The 23,372-nt window shown below is 43.5% G+C and overlaps 1 protein-coding gene across 1 annotated transcript in view; it reads right to left on the bottom strand.

The window, feature by feature from the left end:
* The window catches only part of C7 (complement C7), a 101,549-nt gene that overhangs the window by 63,964 nt on the left and 14,213 nt on the right, over positions 1-23,372 (bottom strand). The window contains exons 3-5 of the mRNA XM_073621727.1: positions 15,930-16,005; positions 9,741-9,882; positions 3,335-3,476 (exon numbers count right to left, since the gene is read on the bottom strand). Of these exons, the coding sequence (XP_073477828.1) occupies positions 3,335-3,476; positions 9,741-9,882; positions 15,930-16,005 (360 nt within the window). The remainder of the gene's footprint in view (positions 1-3,334; positions 3,477-9,740; positions 9,883-15,929; positions 16,006-23,372) is intronic.

Raw genomic sequence — 23,372 nt, 5'->3', positions numbered from 1 at the left:
ACCAGAGCACAAAGCAAGGTGCATAAAGACATGGATGAGTGAGTTTGGGGTGGAGGAACTTGACTGGCCTGCACAGAGTCCTGACCTCAACCCGATAGAACATCTTTGGGATGAATTAGAGCGGAGACTGCGAGCCAGGCCTTCTTGTCCACATCAGTGCCTGACCACACAAATACACTTCTGGAAGAATGGTCAAACATTACAATAGACACACTCCTAAACCTTGTGGACAGCCTTCCCAGAAGAGTTGAAGCTGTTATAGCTGCAAAGGTTAGGCCAACTCAATATTGAACCCTACGGACTAATAGGGCGTACACACGGTCGGACTTTGTTCGGACATTCCGACAACAAAATCCTAGGATTTTTTCCGACGGATGTTGGCTCAAACTTGTTTTGTCTACACACGGTCACACAAAATTGTCGGAAAATCCGATCGTTCTGAACGTGGTGACGTAAAACACGTACGTCGGGACTATAAACGGGGCAGTGGCCAATAGCTTTCATCTCTTTATTTATTCTGAGCATGCGTGGCACTTTGTCCGTCGGATTTGTGTACACACGATCGGAATTTCCGACAACGGATTTTGTTGTCAGAAAATTTTATCTCCTGCTCTCCAACTTTGTGTGTCGGAAAATCCGATGGAAAATGTCCGATGGAGCCCACACACGGTCGGAATTTCTGACAACACGCTCCGATCGGACACATCGGACACCTTTTTTCTTTTTCCATTATGATTCCATTGGCTAGAACATCAATCGCAGCTATGACCAACTCCTGAAATTTGCGGTAAAATCGCGTTAAAATAGCTGTAAATTCGCTGTAAAATCGCACCTCACACAGGACAAAAAAACGGAACAAATTCGCAGCGCAGCAGTGTGAACCAGTACTTACAGTTGTCACCAGAAAAAGAATAGATTGGAAATCCTCTAATAGGGCCACCTTTTCCAATCACTAAATCTGACCATAGAAGGATCGAAATTCAGCTGATTTAGCAGAACCAGACATATTTCGATCTATATATGGCTGTGCCTGTTTGACAGATGTCAGATCGTAGATTGTCTTTTGTTGGATAGGCTTGTCGGAATATTATCCTCATTCTACCAGCAAGCAGCTCGCTGATCAGTGTATTCTCACAGTGGAGAGTCCCACTGTCAGAATACAATGTTGCAATAGAGAGGATTCCTTGATTGTGTGGATAGAGAAATGTATTTGTTTTTTTTTTCCATTCATTCTGTGGTGTGGCTGGCCATACATTATGCAATTCTCTCATACAATTTTCCTTTAGATTTACCAAAACCATATAATATGAAGTCAAACCTAAACACTTTGAATTTGTATGCAATCAGACAGGCCCTTGTACAACATAGTTTAAGGTAAATCTAAAGTAAACTGAACAAGGAAATCATATAACGTATGGCCAGTTTAAAGCGTTTGTTACTCCAACACTTCATATTCCTGATATGTGCCTGCTGTACCATGTACTTGTATGAGAAAATATCCTGTTCTCTTTGTATTGCTTTCTTTATGTGAAATCCCTGGTGTTCCTGCTAGTCCCCTTGCTTTTCAATTCAAAACTGACCACACTAAGCAGGAGAGCACACCATGGTAAGTTCTCTAGCTTGCTGGGAACTCAGTGTACTCTCCTCCAATGATCAGACTTGTCCTGACATGCTCCTGCTGTGCAGCCATTCACTGGGAAGCTCAGTGTGCTGCTGCGTCTCCTCCCCCCAGCTCTTATACAGCTGAGATCAGAGGAAATGTGATCACTTATACAGAAGAGAAAAAAGGTATTTATAATTTTTTTTATATCTATACAAAAATGTTTTGCCTTTCATTTCTAGTTTAAACTGAATGGGTTGTTGTACAAGGTGATTGTTTACAATCACTTTAAAGTGGAGTTCCACCCACTTTTACAACTCTTCAGCATCCCTGACTAAACTGTGCACTGTACGAATTGGATATTTTTAAATTTTTTTTCTCAGCACCTACTGTATATCTGCTGTATTCATTTTTCACTTCCTCCTCCCTGGCCGTGGCCCATCTCATAGTTTCCTGTTTGCAATGCCCTCTGGGAAGGGGCGGCAACTTCCTCTGACACTGCCGTTGCTATGGAAACTTGACCTGAAACCTATTACACTGCTTGTGCTGCTCTGAGCATGTGCGAGATTTGCAAGGATGAGATCCAGGAAGAAATACAGTCTGGCTTCAGATGCCCACACTTAAGATGGCCACGGCCTGCTGTAAGTTTATAAAATAACAAACTACTATTATAAACTAACTAAACAGACCTTCGTTTACAGACTAACTTTACTAGAATACATTAAGCTTGTGTATTATAGGGATATTTTTATTTAAAAAGTATAATTTCGGCCGGAACACCACTTTAAATGCCAGAATATGAGGGGGGGGGAGATCTAATCTCCCTAAAGGAACCCACAGACAAAAAAAATAATGACAGGGTACTATCCTAAATATTGTAGAACTAAAATCAGGTCTGCTTATATATATACACTTTAGGCTGTGTAAATGACACAGCCTGTCTAATCCATAGCTCCCAACTGTCCCTGATTTCGAGGGACTGTCTCTGATTTGGAGCAATGTCCCTCTGTATCTCCCCCCCTCCTCACTTTTTATCTATGCTGCATTTGTAAATTCCAAAAGCCAATATAAAGGAATAGTAGTGGTAAAAAAAAGCACTTGTGGGTTTAACCAATCTTGTTTTTTTAAGGGGGCGTGGCAAGGGGTGTGTGCTATGCCTGCATACTTTTGCTGATAGGTGCCCCTCTTTCCCATCTCAAAAAGTTGGGAGCATAGGTGTGCGCAGCCCATTGTAGTAGGGTGTGCACCTCAAAGCTCCAACACATATGCCTTTGTGACATATTAACCGGACCTGGGCAGCAGAAAGAAAAGGAACTGGGACAAGAGGGGTGGCATACATTGGTACCAATCCCCTGTATTTTCCTCCCGTGGCAGCTGAATATCGGCAAGAGGAAGAGGAGGAGAAGCCTACTTTCAGCTGCTGCAGAAGAAAATACAGATCGGTCCCTTAATTTCTACTTTCAGCCGCCTATCCTGTCCAGGTTCTGGGGGTCGGCAAGTAAGGATCGCGGCGTACCTGTCACCTGCCCACAATTTATGGGTTGCCAACTCCAGCATTAGGGTGTGCCCAGGCACACCTGGCACACCCCTTGTGCACGCCTATGGTTGGGAGGTATGCCTAATGTCATTCAAAAACATTGTCATAAAGTCTTGATGGACTTGCGGACTTGTGTCTTTTTTCAACCTTACCAACTATGTAACTATGTAAAGAAGGAATACATTTTTTTTCCTTACCCTGTTCCAGTAAGTTCTGTGTTTGGAGCATATTTGTCAGTATCGCAAACAATGTGACGCACATCACAGTTGGCTTCATCTGAGCTATCTTGTTCACAGTCATGATCTCCATTGCATACCAGAGCCTGGCTAATGCACTGACCTTAAAGCCAATAAAAATTGCATTACATATTACATAAATTATTATAGAATCCTTTCATTCTTATTCCCTTCACACCACAAAGTGTCTCCACTATTCCCCAATTCATTTAGCAAAAGTCATCCTCAAAAAAAAAAAAAAAAAAAAAAAAATGAAAGTGGACCTCAACTAAGAACAGGAAAAAATGCTGTTTTATAAGAACCATTTAAAATGTTATTTGTGCCTAAACAGTGCCCTGAAAGATTTACCATTTGTCTTGAATTTCTGAAAAGCAGAAGTGCAATTCTGTGACTTGAGACTCATATGCCCCGTACACACGGTCGAATTTTCCGACGGAAAATGTGCGATCGGAGCGTGTTGTCGGAAATTCCGACCGTGTGTAGGCTCCATCAGACTTTTTCCATCGGATTTTCCGACACACAAAGTTTGAGAGCAGGCTATAAAATTTTCTGACAACAAAATCCCTTGTCAGAATTTCCGTTCGTGTGTACACAAATCCGACACAGAAAGTGCCACGCATGCTCAGAATAAATAAAGAGATGAAAGCTATTGGCCACCGCCCCGTTTATAGTCCCGACGTACGTGTTTTACGTCACCGTGTTCAGAATGATCGGATTTTCCGACAACTTTGTGTGACCGTGTGTATGCAAGACAAGTTTGAGCCAACATCCTTCGGAAAAAATCCTAGGATTTTGTTGTCGGAATGTCCGATCAATGTCCGACCGTGTGTATGGGGCAATAGATGTATATGCTGTACATGTGCAATGTGAGATCATCTAAGCCAGTGGTCTCCAAACTGCATCCTGGGGCTAGATGTGGCCCTTTGCTTGCTTTTATTCATCCCGTGGGGCACTCTTCCTCACACTGACATTAATAATGGGACATCATTTCTCCCACTGACACCAACCATGAGTCAATATTCCTCCCATTGACACCACCCATGAGTCAATAGTTCTCCCACTTATAACAACCATGAGGCAGTATTCCTCCCACTGACACCAAGCATGAGGCAACATTCCTTCCACTGATACCAATAATTGGACACAAATTCTCCCACTGATACCAATAATTGGACACAATTTCTCCCACTGATACCAACCATGAGTCAGAATTCCTCCCACTGACACGTACAACTGGGCACTATTTCTTAATACCAAAAATCGGGCCTTGTTCACTACCACTGAAGCCAACCATGAGTCAGTATTCCTCCCACTAACACCAACCATGAGTCAGTATTCCTTCCACTGACACCAACCATGAGTCAGTATTCCTTCCACTGACACGTACAACTGGGCACTATTTCTCTAATACCAAAAATCGGGCCTTGTTCACTACCACTGACGCCAGGACATTACTCCCACTGGCCATTGTCCAGCCCCTCTAAAGTCTGAAGGACCGTAAACTGTCCCTTTGTTTAGAAATTGTAGAGACCCCCAATCTAAGTCACTGCTGCCTCTAACTGCCAGGGTCACCAATTAAGGTGCTAAGCAGCAATATTTTTGTCTTTAAGTTTAGAAGTTTAAAAGCAAAAAAAAAATGTTTTCACTTCTATAATATTGAATATGAATATTTTTCTCCCTTTAGAAGCCCCATAAAGCTATGTGAGCCCAGAGTCATGTGTGCAACCTGTATTAAATGTTTATTTGTGAAACAAACATTTTATATACAGTATACACCCAAAAACATTACAGTTTTGTCTGGCAGAACAATACTACAATCTTGTGTTTATTTAACCACTTCCCGTCCACCATATAGCAATATGACAGCCAGGGCTGGTGCAAGCATTTTTGATACCCTAGGCGAAAGCTAATTTTGCCGCCCCCCTTGGCTCCACCCCTGACTCCACCCCCTTTTCCATGCCCATGTATACTCCACCTTTTTAATGAAGCGCCCATCAAATTCAGCCTTACCAGCGCCCATCAATGCAGCCTACTAGCACCCATCAATGAATGTTTGCTTGCTTCCATTAATTCGGGAGTCAGGACACAGACACAGTCCTCCGCCACCTCTGCGCCTCTGAGACTATGTGCGAACAGAACTGTGGCTGCCTGCTGATGCCGAGACTTAGTTGCTTGCTGCAGAGAGAAGAGAGTAGGAACACCAGTGGCCAGGCGCCCTAGGCAGCATAGCACCCTAGGCGGCTGCCTAGTTTGACTGGTGGTAGCACCGGCCCTGATGACAGCCGCAAAGTGGTTTCATTATCCTGACTGGACGTCATATGATGTCAAGCAGGATAAGCCACTCACACGCAGCTTGGTGATCGATGGAGTGAAGTGTCAGTCTGACACACCGCATCTCCAATCTTGGTAAAGAGCCTATGACATAGGCTTTTTGCCACGTGATCAGCCGTGTCCAATCACAGCTGGTCACATTGTAAACAGGAAGTGCAGTTTATCAGCTTTTCCTTTATTTGCTCTGACAAGGAGCGGGTAGAGGAGAGCCAATCGGCTGCTCTCCTGACGGGGGGGGGGTCTGCACTGATAATAAGCGCATTGATTATCAGTGCAGACCCACCAAGGATGCCCACTAAAGCCCACCAGGGATGCCCACCTGTGCTCACCAGGGATGCTCACCCATGACCACCAGGGATGAAAATCAGTTCCATTAGATGTACCAATCAGTGCCCATTAGAGATGCCAATCAGTGCCCATTAGAGATGCCAATCAGTGCCCATTAGTAATGTCTGTCAGTGCCTCCTCATCAGTGCTGCTTTTCAGTGCCATCCATCAGTGCCCATCAGTGCCACTCATCAGTGTCCATTAGTGCTCAATAGTGCCACCTATCAGTGCCCATAAGTGCCACCTATAAGTGCCCATCAGTGCCACCCATGAGTGCCAATCAGTGCTGCCTATCAATGCCCATCAATCCTGCATATCAGTGCCGCCTATCAGTGCCCATCAGTGCTGCATATTAGTGCCTCATCATCAGTGCCTATCAGTGCCACCCCATCAGTGCCACCTCATCAGTGCCCATCAGTGCAGCCTCATCATTGCCCATCAGGGAAAGAGAAAACGTATTTATTTGCAACATTTTATAACAGAAACAAAGAAAGAAAAACATTTTTTTTTCAAAATTTTTGGTCTTTTTTTTTATTTGTTTAGCAAAAAATAAAAACCCCAGTGGTGATCAAATACCACCAAAATAAAGCTCTATTTGTGGAAACAAAATGATAAAAAGTAGTTTGGGTACAGTGTTGCATGACCGTGCAATTGTCATTTAAAATGTGACAGCTCTGAAAGCTGAAAATTGGCCTGGGCAGGAAGAGTTAAAAGTGCCTGGTATTGAAGTGGTTAAACCTTATTAGGCTATGAATAGTCTAATAGTTAGAGAGTCAAGAAGTAAAACTATAAACTTAAATACTGAAAATACATGTACTTGCTATGACTGATAGTTTCCAACAAATGTATGATATACAGTAGAAGCTCATATAGACCAGACCAGGGTCATTTTTAACGCAGGGCAAAAGGGGCAGCTGCCCCAGGCCCAGTCATTGTTGTAGGGGCCAAAGCATCTGCCCTTTGAGCCCGCTCTGCCCGCAAATAGCTGATAAGTGGATTTGACTATGACTCAGGAGATGAGGATAAAACTGAATGGTGGGGGGCTTTGGTGATTGGTTGGGAGATATGTTTGCAGTCTACGCAGTGATTGGGCAGCTCAGTAAGACAAACCTTATTTTAGAGAGAGTACCTGGTAGTCCCGGGCACAGTCACACTGACCCCTCCCCCTCACCATGTCCAACAAGCCGCATACCATCGGCCCACTGAAGAACTTCTTCACCAGAGGGTTTGGCAAGCTGTACACCTGACATTCTCTGGACACTTTCAAGGTAAAACCGCTGGGGGGGGCAATGCGGAGGGAGGTAGATGGGGGTAGAATGGGAGAAGAAGTCCTGTGTAATGATGGTGGTAGTATGGGGGGAGGGGGTCCTGTGTAATGATGGGGGTAGGGATCCTGTGTAATAAAGGGGGTAGTAGGGGGGAAGGGGCCCTGTGTAATAATGGGAGGTAGTATAGGGGAGGAGGTCCTGTGTAATGATGGGGATAGTATTGAGGGGTCCTGTGTAACAATGGGGTAGTAGGGGGAAGGGGTCCTGTGTAATAATGGGGGGTAGTATAGGGGAGGAGGTCCTGTGGGGTGGGGGTAGTATTGTGGGTAGTATTGTGGGTTTTTTTTGGATGTTGTTTGTCCAGGGTCAAATCAATATTAAAGGTGGCCCTGGGCCTAGATCCACAGTCTCATTAAATTCTCAATTTAAATGAATGCAAAAATATTGCACAAAATTTCTACATTGGAAGAATAGTTGCGTTATAACTATACTAGGAATGATCAAAACACAACTTCCTTTTCTATGTGCTGGAAAATCAGTTTAGTTTGATAGTTAATGGTAACATAGTGTTTCTTTTTTTTTTGTTTACCGTAATATGTTTATAGTGCCATAATTGCAAACTGAATTTATCTGGAAATGTAGAACTGAGTCCTGTTTGATTAGGACTCTTCCATATAAAACATGGAACACCTCCTGAAACCTCTCTTCATCCAGTTGTTACTTACACTACTTGGTGTAACAATAAAATAAAGGGACTGTCCCATGCACACTGCTAGGTGGACTGTCCCGTTTATCACTTTTATGAGAATTTGAGCTTTTCACGGATCATCACGGTGATCTGACTTCCCTTATTTACCATTTATATTGTTTTCTATATATATATTTTTGTTTTATTATTAGAGGTATTAGATTTGTTTGTTGAGTGCACTAGATCACTTTATCAACCAATTGGTTGTTTTTTGAGGTAGCTCCACACTTTTTTCACTTTTCACCTGAGTGGATATCTACTTTTAAAGGAGCAGCTTCACTCATTAATTTTGGTAATTTTTTTGGCGCCATTCTTTGTCACTTTGGATTTTACAATAAAATAAAGGGCTTCTCATAGATCATCAATGTAGTTTGTGGTCATGCTCCAATATCAGATTTTCATAGTGTGTAGTGCCATAGATGACATGGAGAGCTCCCATATAAACAGGATTTCCATTTTTTAAGGACAATACCATTTAAGCCAAGAGACAGAGGTCTCCTTAGGTAGAAACCACCAGTCTAATGTGTTAGGATGATGTAAAAGCAATTTTCAGGAAGCTAGAATCCTAAATCTTGTTGCAAGTTTGATTAAACCAAGTCTATTTGGTTGGATTCCAGTGCTGGAGGGTGATAGTGGCTGACCTCTGGAAATAGAGCTAGTTCTTGGGCAGAGAACATTTCTGAAGCATCCCACACATGTCTGACAAGACATAGCTCTTTCGCCAAGAGCAAGGCAATGTCAGCCTTCAGTACCTGACAGGAGCTTCAGCTAAGTAACAGGTTTGAAATACTGAAGGTACCATAGAAAGAGGGTACTTACCTTCCCTGCACTCCACCTGCACTTTGATCTGCTAATCTGGAGCCTGAGAAGATACCTAGTACTTTCAAGCATGGGGGAACATATGGTTGCCTCCTTACAACGCAGCAATTAATGCCTAGGCAGCCAATAGCTATAATTAAACACTGTCACATGTGGGTAGGGGGGTGTACATAGGCTTGTGTAAGTTCTGATTGTCTCAGAAAGTTGAAACTTACATAGGACTTTGGAGGAGTTCTTATGGAGAATTGTGGAGGCAAGAGAGCATGTTAAAGACAAGTACTATAAGATTGCTTTAGAAGAAGGAAGAAGATTATGGATTTATGTAACTTGTGGGCTGTGTAGCCTTCTGAAGCTTCCCAACATCTAGCAAGAACTAGCTCCATGAACAAGGCAATGTTCGCCTCTAGCATCTAGCAGGAGCTTTGGCTACGCAGTAAGCTTGCAATACATAGGGTTCAGTAAGGAAAGTACCCCCCCCCCTCACCCTAATATGCTCACCTGGAGCCTGGGGAGATACCTGGTGCTTTCAAGTATTATGGAAATTATGGTTCCACCCACACAGTGCAGCAATAATACCTAATGGCAGTGTGTGTGTGTGTTTTGTGGGGGGGTGGGGGGGAACTGTCTCATAAAGTTGAAACCTATATTGGACACATGATCTGTCATGGATGATTGGGGAGATGAGGCAGCACGTGAAAGGTATACTAATTGCTTACAATTGAATCATTTACAATACAATGCTGGGATGTAATGAGGGAACATGCTCACGGACTTATGTAACTTATAGCCTTAGATATTTATGCACTGACTGTCTTGCTTTACCATATGTAAGCTACGGCATTTTCTGTTTAATGATCAAAATAAAGAAAATTACCTGATGAACATCGAAATCTGTCTCCACATCCATCCTCTATAGGGCAGCCCCTGGTGGGAACACAAGGACGGGTTTCATAAGAGCTTCCACTGCACTCTATACCTCCAAACTGGGCGTAAACTTCAATTGTACGTGTACGAATCTGCACAGAAAAAGAAAAAGAAATAACCAGACTTTGTTATTTTAGTAGTTTATATTAGACATAAAAGTCTCCATTTCCCCTAACCCAGGATACATAACATACCAGCCAAATATATGGCTATAATCTAATGTTTACTAACTGCTCCTTTTTTTGTCCAACCAGCTAAATTCTTATATTATAAATGCCAGTATCCCCATATACACAGTAGAGTCATGTGACAAAAGGTTGTAGCCCTGGACAGAAGACCTGTAAGGGTCCTTTCACACAGTTGAGCCGATCAGGTCCACCTGTCAGTTTTTCAGGCGGACCTGATCGGACCCTCCAGTCTCCTCTATGGTGTGGCGGATGTGTCCGCTGACACCCACCGCCATCAGATCCTGTCTGCCAAAAACAGATGGATGTTTGTCCTATTTTCCATCTGTCCCGTGGATCAGATCAAAACAGATGGAAACGGACCGCCTGTCCGTTTCCATCTGATTTCACCATAGAAGAGAGCAGGACTGTGTCTGTGTCCACTCTGCACAGCGGAGTGGACACAGACCTGTCACCCACCTGCTCAGCAGAGATTATTTGTAAAATTTGAGTTGTTTATATATTATTCTCACTTTAACAAATTGGAAAAAAAACAAGTGAGATGGAAACATTTTTGTTTTTCATTTAGTTATATAATAATTCTGCACACTTATGCCCCGTACACACGATAGGACATTGATCGGACATTCCGATAACAAAATCCATGTTTTTTTTCCGAAGGATGTTGGCTCAAGCTTGTCTTACATACACACGGTCACACAAAGTTGGTCGGAAATTGCGAACGTCAAGAACGCGGTGACGTACAACACGTACGACGAGCGGAGAAAAAGGAAGTTCAATAGCCAGTGCGTCTCTTCTGCTTGATTCCGAGCATGCGTGGAACTTTGTGCGTCGGAACTGTGTACACACGATCGGAATTTCCGACAATGGATTTTGTTGTGGGAAAATTTGAGATCCAGATCTCAAATTTTGTGTGACGGAAATTCCGATGGAAAATGTCAGATGGAGCCTACACACGGTCGGAATTTCCGACAAAAAGCTCCCATCGAACATTTTCCATTGGAAAATCAGACCGTGTGTACGGGGCATAATAGTTGCCCAATAATTGTGCACACATCGATATTCTCCTAAGAAAGCCGAAACCTCACTTTTACTTTCTTAAATATTCAGGTTTGAGGTTTATTACCATTTTTGATTGACCAGGGGCACTGTAGTTGTTCAATAATGAAATTAATCCTCAAAAATACAACTTGCCTAATAATTGTGCACACAGTGTATATACCATCATTTTAGACACTATAACTTTAATGCAAGCCAATCAATATACAGTTAATGGGATATTTTTTTACCAAAGACATATAGCAGAATACATTTTGGTCTAAATTTATGAAGAAATTTTATTTTTTTATTTTTTATTGGATATGTTTTGTAGCAGAAAGTAACAAAAATATTGGGCTCCATTCACGAAAGCATCTCACATGCGGTATTTACAGTAGGTGTCCAGACACATTTTGCCTAGATATCGCATGCGATCCTGAAACTGTCAATTCACTATACCATTTTGAAGTATTTCCTGCAAAACCCTGAAAATACTCGGTAAATAACGTATGAACAGGCATTAAACTCAATTCACAGAAGGAAATAAATAATTAAATGCATGCGGTAATTAGGTAGAGGTCCAGACATGTGGTATTTAAGGAATGCGTATGATTTTAACTGGATGTTAAGGAGCGGGCAGACACCACGTCCTTAACAATCGATAAGTCATCAGCTATCAGTGGGGTTCTCCATTGACAGTTGAATGTAAAGAAAAGACTTGTCAGCATTAAAAAATCACTGATCATGTCCTAGGCCCGCCCCACTGCTTCTAAAAGCGATTCAGCGATTAATTAGCCAGAAATGAAACAGAATTTGCTGGCTGAAAAAAGCAATACTGGGGTTATGACTGACAGCTGCAGCCATAGCCCTGGTAATTTGCTTCAAAACCAAAACGTATATATACATATTGCGGTCTTTAAGTGGATTAAGGTAAACTGTTCAGATGTTTTGCCTAGAAGAAACAATACAGTAAAACCTTGGATTGTGAGCATAATTCGTTCCGGAACAATTCTTGTAATCCAAAGTACTTGTTGTATATCAAAAATTTCCCCATGAGAAATAATGGAAACTCAGATGATTCGTTCCACAACCATTTATTCATAAGTCCATTAGCTTATAGGCCATATAAAAATATTACAGCAATGTGATAGGTTATGTAACCATAAAATGTCCATCCACAAATGGAAGCCTCCACAAGGAGGATTATGCCGTGTACACACGGGTGGACTTTTCGACCGAACTCGTCCGCCGGAAGGAATCCGTCGGACAATCCGACCATGTGTGGGCTTCATCGGACTTCCGACTGACCTTTTCGGTCGAAAATCAGACGGACTTTAGATTTGAAACATGTTTCAAATCATTTAGACGGATTTGAGTCCGGTCGAAAAATCCGCTCATCTGTATGCTAGTCCAACGGACGAAAACCGACGCTAGGGCAGCTATTGGCTACTGGCTATCAACTTCCTTATTTTAGTCCGGTGTACGTCATCACGTACGAATCTGTCGGGCTTTGAAGTGATCGTATGTAGCCAAGTCCGTTCGTTTGAAAGTTGGTCGGAAGTCCATCAAAAGTCCGTCGAAAGTCCATTGGAAAGACCGTCAGACCTTTGATGCCGAAAAGTCCGCCAGTCTGTACACGGCATTAGAAGTAAAATCCAGCAGGAGCTACAGAGTATAAAAGAGAAGAGAGGCTCCTCTAAGTGTAGCAATATGGATCTCAACGCTGTCAGTCTGTAATGGTGACTACCCTGCAGTAGAGCGATCTGAAAGTGAGGCTTGAAGCACTCATGGAGCGCAGTGTGGAAGGGATGACATCGATGGCAGTGAGGAGGACGGTCTATGTCAACAGCTTTACCCCGGATGCCGGCATACTTAGATGTGCCTCTTTTAATCATCGACCATGTGAGTTGCTAAATGTTGTACCGTCATTAAATGTATTGTTACACTTAGGGGCACCTCTCTTCTCTTTTATACTCAGTTGTGACATGACGGTACTCTTATATTAAGACATCACTTGTTTATCAAGTCAAAATTTATTGAAAAATTTGCTTGTCTTGCAAAACACTCTCAAACCAAGTTAAGCCTGGTACACAAGATCAGATTGTTGGCCAACAGAGCATCAGACCTTTGTCCAAAGGGCATGTGCCAGGAACTTGTCTTGCATACTAACGGTACACAATTGTCAGCCAAGAAACACAAACATAGTGATGTACTACAAGGAATTTCAGCTCTTGAGCGCCACCCTTTGGGCACCTTCTGCTAATTTCGTGTTTGGTGAGCATTGATTCTGAGCATGCCTGTTTGTACTTTCAACTTTAGTGTGACGGACTTGTGTACTGACGATAGGAAAATCTGACAACAGACCGTTGTCTGACGAAAATTTACTAGCCTGCCATCCAACATTCGTTGGCCGAAAGTTGGACAACAATTGTCTGAAGGAGCGTACTAACGGTCGGATTTTAGGACAAGTTTTTTTTAAAACCCCCGAACCTTTACAAACCCTTTAACCATGTATATTTGCTTATTAATATTCAGTTACAATTAGGGATTGGCAAGTTGATTCACAAATCAGGTAAATTCGTATTATTCGCCTAAATGTATTTAGGTTATTATTCAGGTGATGCAAGACGGATTTATTTATTGTATGGAGAATAAAGTAATACAGGAATCGGGTAATGTTGATGGTTTTATTCTCCAGTCATTAATAGAATGAATCTACATGATTATATTCAGATACATTCTAAAAATCACAGATGTGTCTGATTTATCTGTTAAACTGCTTATCTCTGATCCCCTTGTTAAATTAAAGTGACACCAAACATTTTATTTATTTTTTTATACATCAATTGTTCCAAAATATGAAGTATACAGTACCTAGGCTTTCTTTTTATTTAAAAACTCTCTCTAGTGCCGCATACACATGAGCGGACTTTTCGACCGGACTGGTCCGACGGACCGAGTCCGGCGGACAATCCGATCGTGTGTGGGCTTCATCGGACCTTCAGCGGACTTTTCCAGTCGAAAATCTGACGGACTTTAGATTTGAAACATGCTTCAAATCTTTACATCATAACTCCGCCGGACCCAGTTCCCATCGAGAAATCCGCTCGTCTGTATGCTAGTCCGACGGATAAAAACTGACGCTAGGGCAGCTATTGGCTACCAGCTATCAACTTCCTTATTTTAGTCTAGTCGTATGTCATCAAGTACAAATCCATTGGACTTTGGTGTGATAGTGTGTAGGCAAGTCCGTTCGTTCAAACGTCCGTCGGAAGTCCGTCGAAAGTCCATTGGATAGACCGTCGGACCAGTCCAGTCGAAAAGTCCGCCCGTGTGTACGCGGCATTACTCTCTTACCGTTGTTTTCAGGCTTCTTTTTTGAGTGAGAGATAGAAGGTATAGTCTACTTATACTTATGCCGCGTACACACGAGCGGACTTTACGGCAGACTTTGCCCGGCAGACGGGATTTCGTCGGACAATTCGATCGTGTGTGGGCTCCAGCAGACTTTGTTTTCTCAAAAGATGGATGGACTTAGATTTGAAACATGTTTTAAATCTATCCGTCGAACTCGAGTCCGGTCGAAAAGTCCGCTCGTCTGTATGCTAGTTCGACGGACAAAAAGCCACGCTAGGGCAGCTATTGGCCACTGGCTATGAACTTCCTTGTTTTAGTCCGGTCGTACGTCATCACGTACGAATTCGACGGACTTTGGTGGATTGTGTGTAGGCAAGTCCGTTCATTCAGAAAGTCTGTCATAAAGTCCGTCGAAAAGTCCGCCGGGCAAAGTCTGCCGTAAAGTCCGCTCGTGTGTACGCGGCATTAGACATATTGCATTTATTTTATTTTATTAAAATAATGTGAGTTTAGTGTCACTTTAAGTTACTATTGAATAACCCAAGCCTTGTTATAATGCAAAATGGTTATTACTCTAGCTTTTTGATATCCCTGTAGCACTTAAAGTGTTTGTTACTCCAACACTTCATATTCCTGATATCCCTGTAGCACTTAAAGTGTTTGTTACTCCAACACTTCATATTCCTGATATGTGCCTGCTGTACCATGTACTTGTATATGAAAGTATCCTGTTCTCTTTGTATTGCTTCCTTTATGTGAAATCCCTGGTGTTCATGCTAGTCCCCTTGCTTTCCTAGGGGACAAATCTGACCACACTAAGCAGGAGAGCACATCGTGGTCAGTTCTCTAGCTTTGCTGGGAACTCAGTGTACTCTCCTCCAATGATCAGACTTGTCCTGACATGGCCCCTCTGCACAGCCATTCACTAGCAAGCTCAGTGTGCTGCTGCTTCTCCTCCCCCAGCTCTTATGCAGCTGAGAACAGAGGAAATGTGATCACTTATAAAAGGAGGGAAAAAAGGTATTTATAATGTTTTTTTTTTATATCTATACAAAAATGTTTTGCCTTTCATTTCTATTTTAAATGGAATGGGTTGTTTTACAAGGTGATTGTTACAATCACTTTAAGTCTAGTTCGCACAGGCTTGAGAATAAATGCATTAGATGAGTGGTTTTCTAGTTTTACCAAATACCTATTCTTGTTTGTAGACTTTCTATCCTCCTGGAGAATGCTTTCTCTGATTAAATATTCCCACAATGTTCCTGGGTGGATGATAGAGAGGGAAAGCATCCATTTTGCAATATAAGGAGTCACGTACTCTGTGAAAATTACCTCATACATGCAGTTAAGTGTCACTCAGAACTATAAAATTCTACCTTACTACAGAGATTCCTAAAACCACTTTTTTTTTTTTTTTCTACCACATTACCCCCTCTTGAAAAATACAGTTTCTGCTCAGCAGGGGTTTAATGGATTCCTCCCAGGCTGCCATTGTTCAAACCACTGAACCACTTCCTCTTTTGCTCCAGAACCTAATTTATATGACTGTAGGAACAAACCTGTTTTTTGGTGCACCCATCACAGTCTGACCATGGTCCATAGGAGCTCCATTTGCAGTTCACTGCTGTCTCACCACTGAAAAGACATAATGCAGGGAATTACTTTGCAACAAGTTTGTCGTGAAGCTTTAAGAACTTCCTGTAAAGAAATACCAGCTTGGATGCTATTTAGACCATACATGGAGTCAATCTGTTTCATGATATGAATAGTTTTGACATAGTCATGCATCAAAGTATTACTGGAAATATCTGCTGTGATGGAGTTTCTCTTTATAGATCACCAAGACGTTATAGATAGAATTCATGCAAAAAACCTACGGGACAGGAAGTTAGGAGGAATCTCTTAGGGAGGGGACACAGAAAAAAAACAAATTTTTAGTATAGTGAGGATGGGTTAGAACTTTTGACCATGAAACAGTTTTTATTGCGTTTTTTAAAAAAAACAAACAGAAGCCACATACAGTATATATTTGAGTTTAAAATGTACTGTATGCAGGGCTTTTCTTCAGCAGAAACGCAGGGGAATGCAGTTCCGGCACCTCCAACACTGAATGTATGTGGGTGCTGGGGTGTGCTTCAGGGTCTATTGATGCTGGCTGCTGGGAGATCTATTGTCGCTGGAAGGGATCTATTTTTGCAGGGGGGGTATTGTTGCTGGGAGGTCTATTGTTGCTGCCGGGGAATCGGGGGGGTCAGTTGTTGCTGGGAGGGATCTACTGTGGGGGGGGGTCTATTGATGCTGGCTGCCAGTAGATTGGTTGTTGCTGCCAGGAGTCTATTGTAGCTATGTGGGTATTTAGTTGTGGGTGATCCATTGTTGCTGGGGGGGATCTATTGTTGCTGGGGAAGTGGAGGTCTATTGTTGCTTGCTGCAGGGAATCTATTTGACTGCTTTTCATACACATAACTAAGTACCACAAATGGTACTTGGTTTTGTATTCTCTAAAAGGGGCAGTACTGGGAGGTGGGTATAGGGTGGAACCAAGGAACGGTGCTCGGAGGTGGGCAGGGGGCGTGGACAAAGGGTGACTTGGAAAGGGGGAGTTCCTGTACCTATTCTCTGAGAAAAAAAGCCCTGACTGTATGTATACAGCATAGTGTAGGATTGTCTTCTCTAAAGATTCTCCAAGATCTGACCTGGAAAGAGGAAATACATTACCTTCACTTAGGTACCATTGAAGAAGGTCAGGGGTGAAGTAAGCATCTATTTTTTTTTCCCTCCCATGCATGTTCATCCACTGTGTTAGTGTCATACTTACCCCTAGCGCAGGTGGTCAGGCACTATAGCTGGTTTCTGTGTTCTTCACCTATAGCAGCCCCCTTTCCCATAAGGCAAAGCACTGCTTTTATATCTTTAGCCTAATCCCAATGGGTGATAACCTGTACCTGGGCAGGATCCATGCAAATCCCAGTGTTGGACAGTATATATCTCACGAATGGTACTTTAGAGACATGAAAAGTACATTTAGAAAGTTTTGCCTATAGAGAGTGTTGCCGGAATTTTGACAGGACTTCACAGACATGATTATAATGATCACTGAGACAGGAAGAGTAAATCAGAATGTCATCCAAATGCAGAACGAACTGGCCCAACTACTCGCAAAAAATGTCATTCCTGGAAGACAGCTGTTGCTTTACACAGAGCGAATGATATGACAAGGTATTGATAGTGACCTTCACGAGCATTAAAAGCCGTCTTCCACTCGTCAGCCTCACAAAGGCAAATCAAACTGTAAGCTTCCTTTAAATCCAATTTGGTGAAAATTTGAGTTCCCTGAATGTGACTAAAGAGCTCAGTAATGAGCGGTACTGGATACTTTTTAGGTATAATGATCTTGTTCAGGCCACAGTAATCAATATAGGGCTGTAAGGATCCAACTTTTTTCTTTATGAAAAAGGACCCCGCCCCTGCAGTGAGCGTGGACAGGTGAATGAACCCCTTCTTCAAATTTTCATGAACATAAAATAGCAGCGCGAGCCCGTGCCACTGTTAAGTATATGAAAAAGAACCTTGCCCCTGCAGGGGACGTGGACAGGCAAATAAACCCCTTCTCCAGATTTTTCTGAACATAGTGTGGCAGGGCGAGCATGTGCCACTGTTTAATATGGTGTTTTACACCAGATTTTGTAAGAAGCAAGCACACTAGAGCCACGGGTGTGTTCTGGCTTCATATAAGAGCCAGAGCTAAAGCTCACGGCCCCACCTTCTCGAGGGGGGCAGTGTGTGAAGTGAGCAGTCAGAGGTGCTCGTATGCCCCGTGCTGTCCAGGTCAGGACAGACCAAGGCCCGAGCCTGAGAGAGAGAGTTCATGAGAGACAGAGCAGCACGGGTGATGCAAGGAAAGACACAGTGCTGAGTTACAGCGTCTGTGCACGAACACTGGGACAAATTTGATGGTCAGGAGGACCAAGAGGTACCAAGCTGCCAAGAGGCCCAGGAGGCTGAATGTTATGTTTTTTTTGTATTGATGGTGAGAACCCCCTGCATGGGAAGACATACCCAGGGGCGGACTGGGCCAGGGGGCAGGGCCCCCAGGCCACCCTAACTTGATGGCAAAATGGCAAGCGGATGCCCACTGACAATTTTTTTTTCTTGAAAGCAGTCAGGCCAGGGGGCAGGGCACGGCCGCGGCGGCCAACTGCCAGCTAGCTGATGCACGCTGTTGTATTCTGGGAGTTGTAGTCTACTCCGCACATGCTCAAGCTCCCTTAGGAGGAGAAGCAGCATAGCCAGGAAACTACAACTCCAGGATCTTGGAGGCAGGGCACACCAGGGAGTCAGGACTTGGGACCCACGTGACTGGCTCGGACTGCAATTTTACTTAACCCCAGGACAGAAGCATCACCCCCCCCCCCCCAGGACTGGAGGAGGCCATGCAAGGATCTGCTGAGCTGGCACTGGCAGCTGCCATCGCTGAGGTGATAAACCTTGACATCCCCAGGACCAGCTGACCCCCACATCCCATCTATATCGCCCCTATACACCCCATTTAGCCTGCACCAGTGCCCACCCAGTAACCTTAAAATACCCCTTAACACTGTGGATCCTGCTTGGAGCTGGTCATAGTCTGTGGGTCCTGCGGGCCTGTAGGTCCTGCTGAGAGCAGCCACGGACCTGTGGGTCCTGCCGGTCAATGACCTGTGGGTTCTGTCGCCCACTGACCTGTGGGTCCTGTCGGCCACTGACCTGTGGGTCCTGCTGGCCATGGCATGTGGGGCCTGCTGGCCACTAGCCTAGGGTGACCAGACGTCCCCAGTTTCCAGGAACAGTCCCCGGACACTGTCCCTGGGACCAACTTTGTCCCCACCTTGCAGGACCTATCCTGGATGGGTGCACCGCAAGCTGGGGAAAAGAGGTGGCCCCCAGGGCTGACCCTACCATGGGTCCCACTGGACCCATTGGGCTGCCTCAGAGGGGAAGGGGAGGGGGAGCGCTGCCGGAATACACAGAGTAGGGATCTCCCGATTACCCGGCAGCTGCTCTCATACGAAGTCCTGCCTCCTGGACTGACTCCTATGATAGACAGCACACTGGAGACGTCTATCATAGGAGCCGGTCCAGGAGGCAGGACCTCGTATGACAGAGGCTGCGCTCGGTAAGCAGGAGATCCCTGCTCTGTGAATCCGGCAGCTTTCCTCTCTCTGCATTGCAGGCTGCATTGGATGTGCACTGGTGAGGCTGCATTGGATGTGCACTGGTGAGGCTGCATTGGATGGGCACTGATCAGCCTGCATTGGATGGGCATTGGTGAGGCTGCATTGATGGACACTGATCAAGCTGCACTGATGAGGCTGTGCTGATGGGTACTGGTGACGCTGCACTGATGGGCACTGATGAGGCTGCATTGGATGGGCAATGGTGAGGCTGCATTGATGGGCACTGATCAAACTGCATTGATGGGCACTAATTTTTGTCTTGCTTCATAACATCAATATCCGTTTTAAAACCAGGTGGGCATGGATGGTGAGTTGATTCGGTGGTTCAATGGGCCACTTGACTGGACTTGCCCCCCAGGCCTAAGGCTGACAGCCCTCCCCTGGACATACCTGTATGAACTTTTGACTTTCTTTTAAACAAAAGTCGTCAGGAAAGCCCTGAAAACTATTTCTGGCATAGAGTAAACTCACTGTTTTGACACTATCACTGAGGTACAAAACCCCAATATGTTGCAATAGGTTTTCTTGGACTGGGTCTCAGGTAGTGACAGAGGGTAAGTTCGGCCTCTAGGAGGGGTAGTGCTAGGCAGGAGGTCTATAGAACAATCATATGGCTGATGAGGAGGAAGAACAAAAGCAGCCTTTTTAGAGAACACATCAGCAAAGTCAGCATAACAGGTAGGGAGAGCTGGAACTGTGAGGTGGGCCAGTAGTTTGGTAGTTTTAATGCAGTTCTGGTGGCGGGTCATAATCTCCCCTGTAGCCTAATCTATGTACGGGTTATGGAGTCTAAGCTAAGGATAACCTATGATAAGGGGATAGGCAGGAGATGTTATCAAGTAGAAACTGTTTGTAACCCTGTGTAATTTGCCAATGGTCAGAGTAATGGGTATATCACCTGACCACCGGCGCTAAGGGTAAGTGTGACATTATCACAAGCCAAAACCAGGATACTGGAATGAGACCAGCAGCTATGAAGTAGCAGGAGCCCTACACATTCCTGATAATTAGGGAGTCCTTTAATATAAGAGGACCTTGCCGCTGCAGCGCAAGGTCCGCTTAACAAATCTCAAATTATGGGTTACAATGATACTGTTTTTATGGTTTTGGGCACCAGTTCGCAAAAAAAGGGTGTTGAGAAACTGGAGGGACTGCAAAGAAGGGCAACTAAACTAAAGGGACATGGATGACTCAAGCTATGAGAAGATTAAAGCGGAGTTCCACCCAAAAGTGGAAGCTCCGCTTATCTAAATCCCCCCCTTCCGGTGCCACATTTGGCACCTTTCGGGGGGGGGGGCCCACTTCTGGGAGACTGTGCCACGGCAACCTCGATACCCTTCCTCCTTCCTCCACCACCGGGCCAGTTAGAAAGCACAGCGCGCTTCACGCATGCACAGTAGGGAACCGGCTGTGAAGCCCAAAGGCTTCACTGCCAGTTTCCATAACCACGAATGGCGGCCGCAGCACCCAAGAGCTGATCGGAAAATCAGCTGGAGTGCCGACATCGCGAGATCGATGGACAGGTAAGTGTCCTAATATTAAAAGTCAGCAGCTACAGTATTTGTGGCTGCTGACTTTTAATTTTTGTAGCTGCTGACTTTTAATTTTTTGGTGGGGTGACTCCTCTTTAAGTAAACTGAATGTATCCTCCATGGTAAGAGGTGACTAAAGGGGGTTATGTTTACCATTTTTACCTACATAAATGGCCCACATGGTAAACTTGGTGCAAAGTTATTCACATTAGGTATAATGTCATGGGGCACTATTTGTGCCGATAGAGAAAAAGAGGATTTAGCCCTCACAAATGGAAAGACCTGTGAACATTTGGGATAAACTTTCACAGAATTCTACAGATCAACAGATTGTTCAAAAAGGCTTCATGTGTTCCTAAATACAAAAAATTATAAATGACTATTAATATTTAATTATTAACAATACTGTTGAATATTGAACCAGAAAACTTCCGATTGCCTAAGGGCCTGTTCACAAAAATTGATTTTTCCTTGATGTAGTTGCAATTGAAAGCCGTAGAAACTCACCAGAATTTGTTAAGACATGCGTTGACGCAGGCTGACATACATCAGTACGTCATGGCACATTTCAGCACATAACAATCTACATCAACATGCTTTGATATACATTTTCATGCACTTTAAAAATCAATAGAAAGCGCATTGCAACACGTGTTAAAAACATAGGAGAACACACATTAACACATGTCATTGTGTGTTGATGTGCGTTGTGATACCATCTATTGATTTCAATAAAAAAAATACATCAGAAGAAAAATACATTAACCCTGGTGGAATAGAAGCATTTTTTTGCATGCTGGAACAAGCTGGATCATGCTTCATAAGATTTTTTTTCTCCTTCCTCTGGATTAATGATGGGTTTCATGTCTTGGGGATGCAGGTTTTAATTGATTTATTTTTGTCTTTTGGTTGATGGTCATAGGTTTTTTTTAAATCCACATACGTTTTCGTGATTTGCCCATATATTTTCTAGGGTTATATATTTATAGCAATGTAAACTTTTTTTTTTTTTATATATATATATTATCACACGCTGATTATGTACCATGCTATGCTAGCTGAGTGTACTCAAGAGAAAAACCTAACATATGTTGCTGAATATTTTCTTATAAAATGGCTTTCTGACACGCTGACACTGACATCGCTGTTTTTTGCCTCTAAACAGCCTGCCATTGCAAAAACAACACTAATTATCATTAGCAGGCTTAATACTTTCTAATTAGAGCTAATGCTAACATGCCAATAATAAACAAAAAAAGATATTCTGACTAATTAGCTGTATCGTTTATGACTAAACATCCCCAGAAACACCATCGCTGTCACAAGTTCACTCCGAGTGAAGGAAACATTGAATAAAACAGATGTGATCTATTTTCAGTTTTGCTGCTGAAATCGTTTGCTATTTAATCAAAATTACATATTTGTTGCTCATATTGTTTTCTTATTGTTTATTATTCAGCTTGTTTTGTTATATAATATCATTTGCAAATAAAATGCTTATCCAAAATGAATAGGAATTTTAGTTATGCGTTGTTTAACCATTTAGCGACCGCCCTATAGCAGTTTTACTTCTACGAGGCGGCGGCTGTGCGCTGGATCACGTATATACTGTATATGTAATTCCGGACTTCCACCTGCAGGGGGCGTGCGCATGCAAGCGGGCCACTTCTGCTGTGAAAATTCACAGCAGAAGCCGATCTGCGGGTGTCGGGTCCTCGATGTCCTCCAGCACCCGCCGATCACAGTAAACTATGCTGAACTGAGATCTGATGTAAACAAGGCAGATCCTGGTTCTGACAGGAGGAAAGCCATGGATTCTGTGTTCCTGAAAAGCAGGGACTAGAATCTATGTCTTCTCCTAGTAAAAGCAGCACACATAGTAAACACAAACACTGGATAGGCACACATTTAATCCTTTGATCGCCCTAGATCAGTGATGGCGAACCTTGGCGCCCCAGATGTTTTGGAACTACATTTCCCATGATGCTCCACTACACTGCAGAGTGCCAGAGCATCATGGGAAATGTAGTTCCAAAACATCTGGGGTGCCAAGGTTCGCCATCACTGCCCTAGATATTTAACTTCTTCCCAGCCAGTGTCATTAGTACAGTGACAGTGCATATTTTTCGCACTGATCACTGTTTTAGTGTCACTGGTTCCCGCAAAGTGTCAGTTAGTGTCCGTTTATTCACTGCAATATGGCAGTCCCACAAGTCGCTGATCGCCACCATTACTAGTATAAAAAATAAATAAA

This window comes from Aquarana catesbeiana, linkage group LG01 (assembly GCF_042186555.1).
Source record: "Aquarana catesbeiana isolate 2022-GZ linkage group LG01, ASM4218655v1, whole genome shotgun sequence".
Classification (NCBI taxonomy): Eukaryota; Metazoa; Chordata; class Amphibia; order Anura; family Ranidae; genus Aquarana; species Aquarana catesbeiana.
This window is presented reverse-complemented; position numbering and strand designations above follow the sequence as displayed.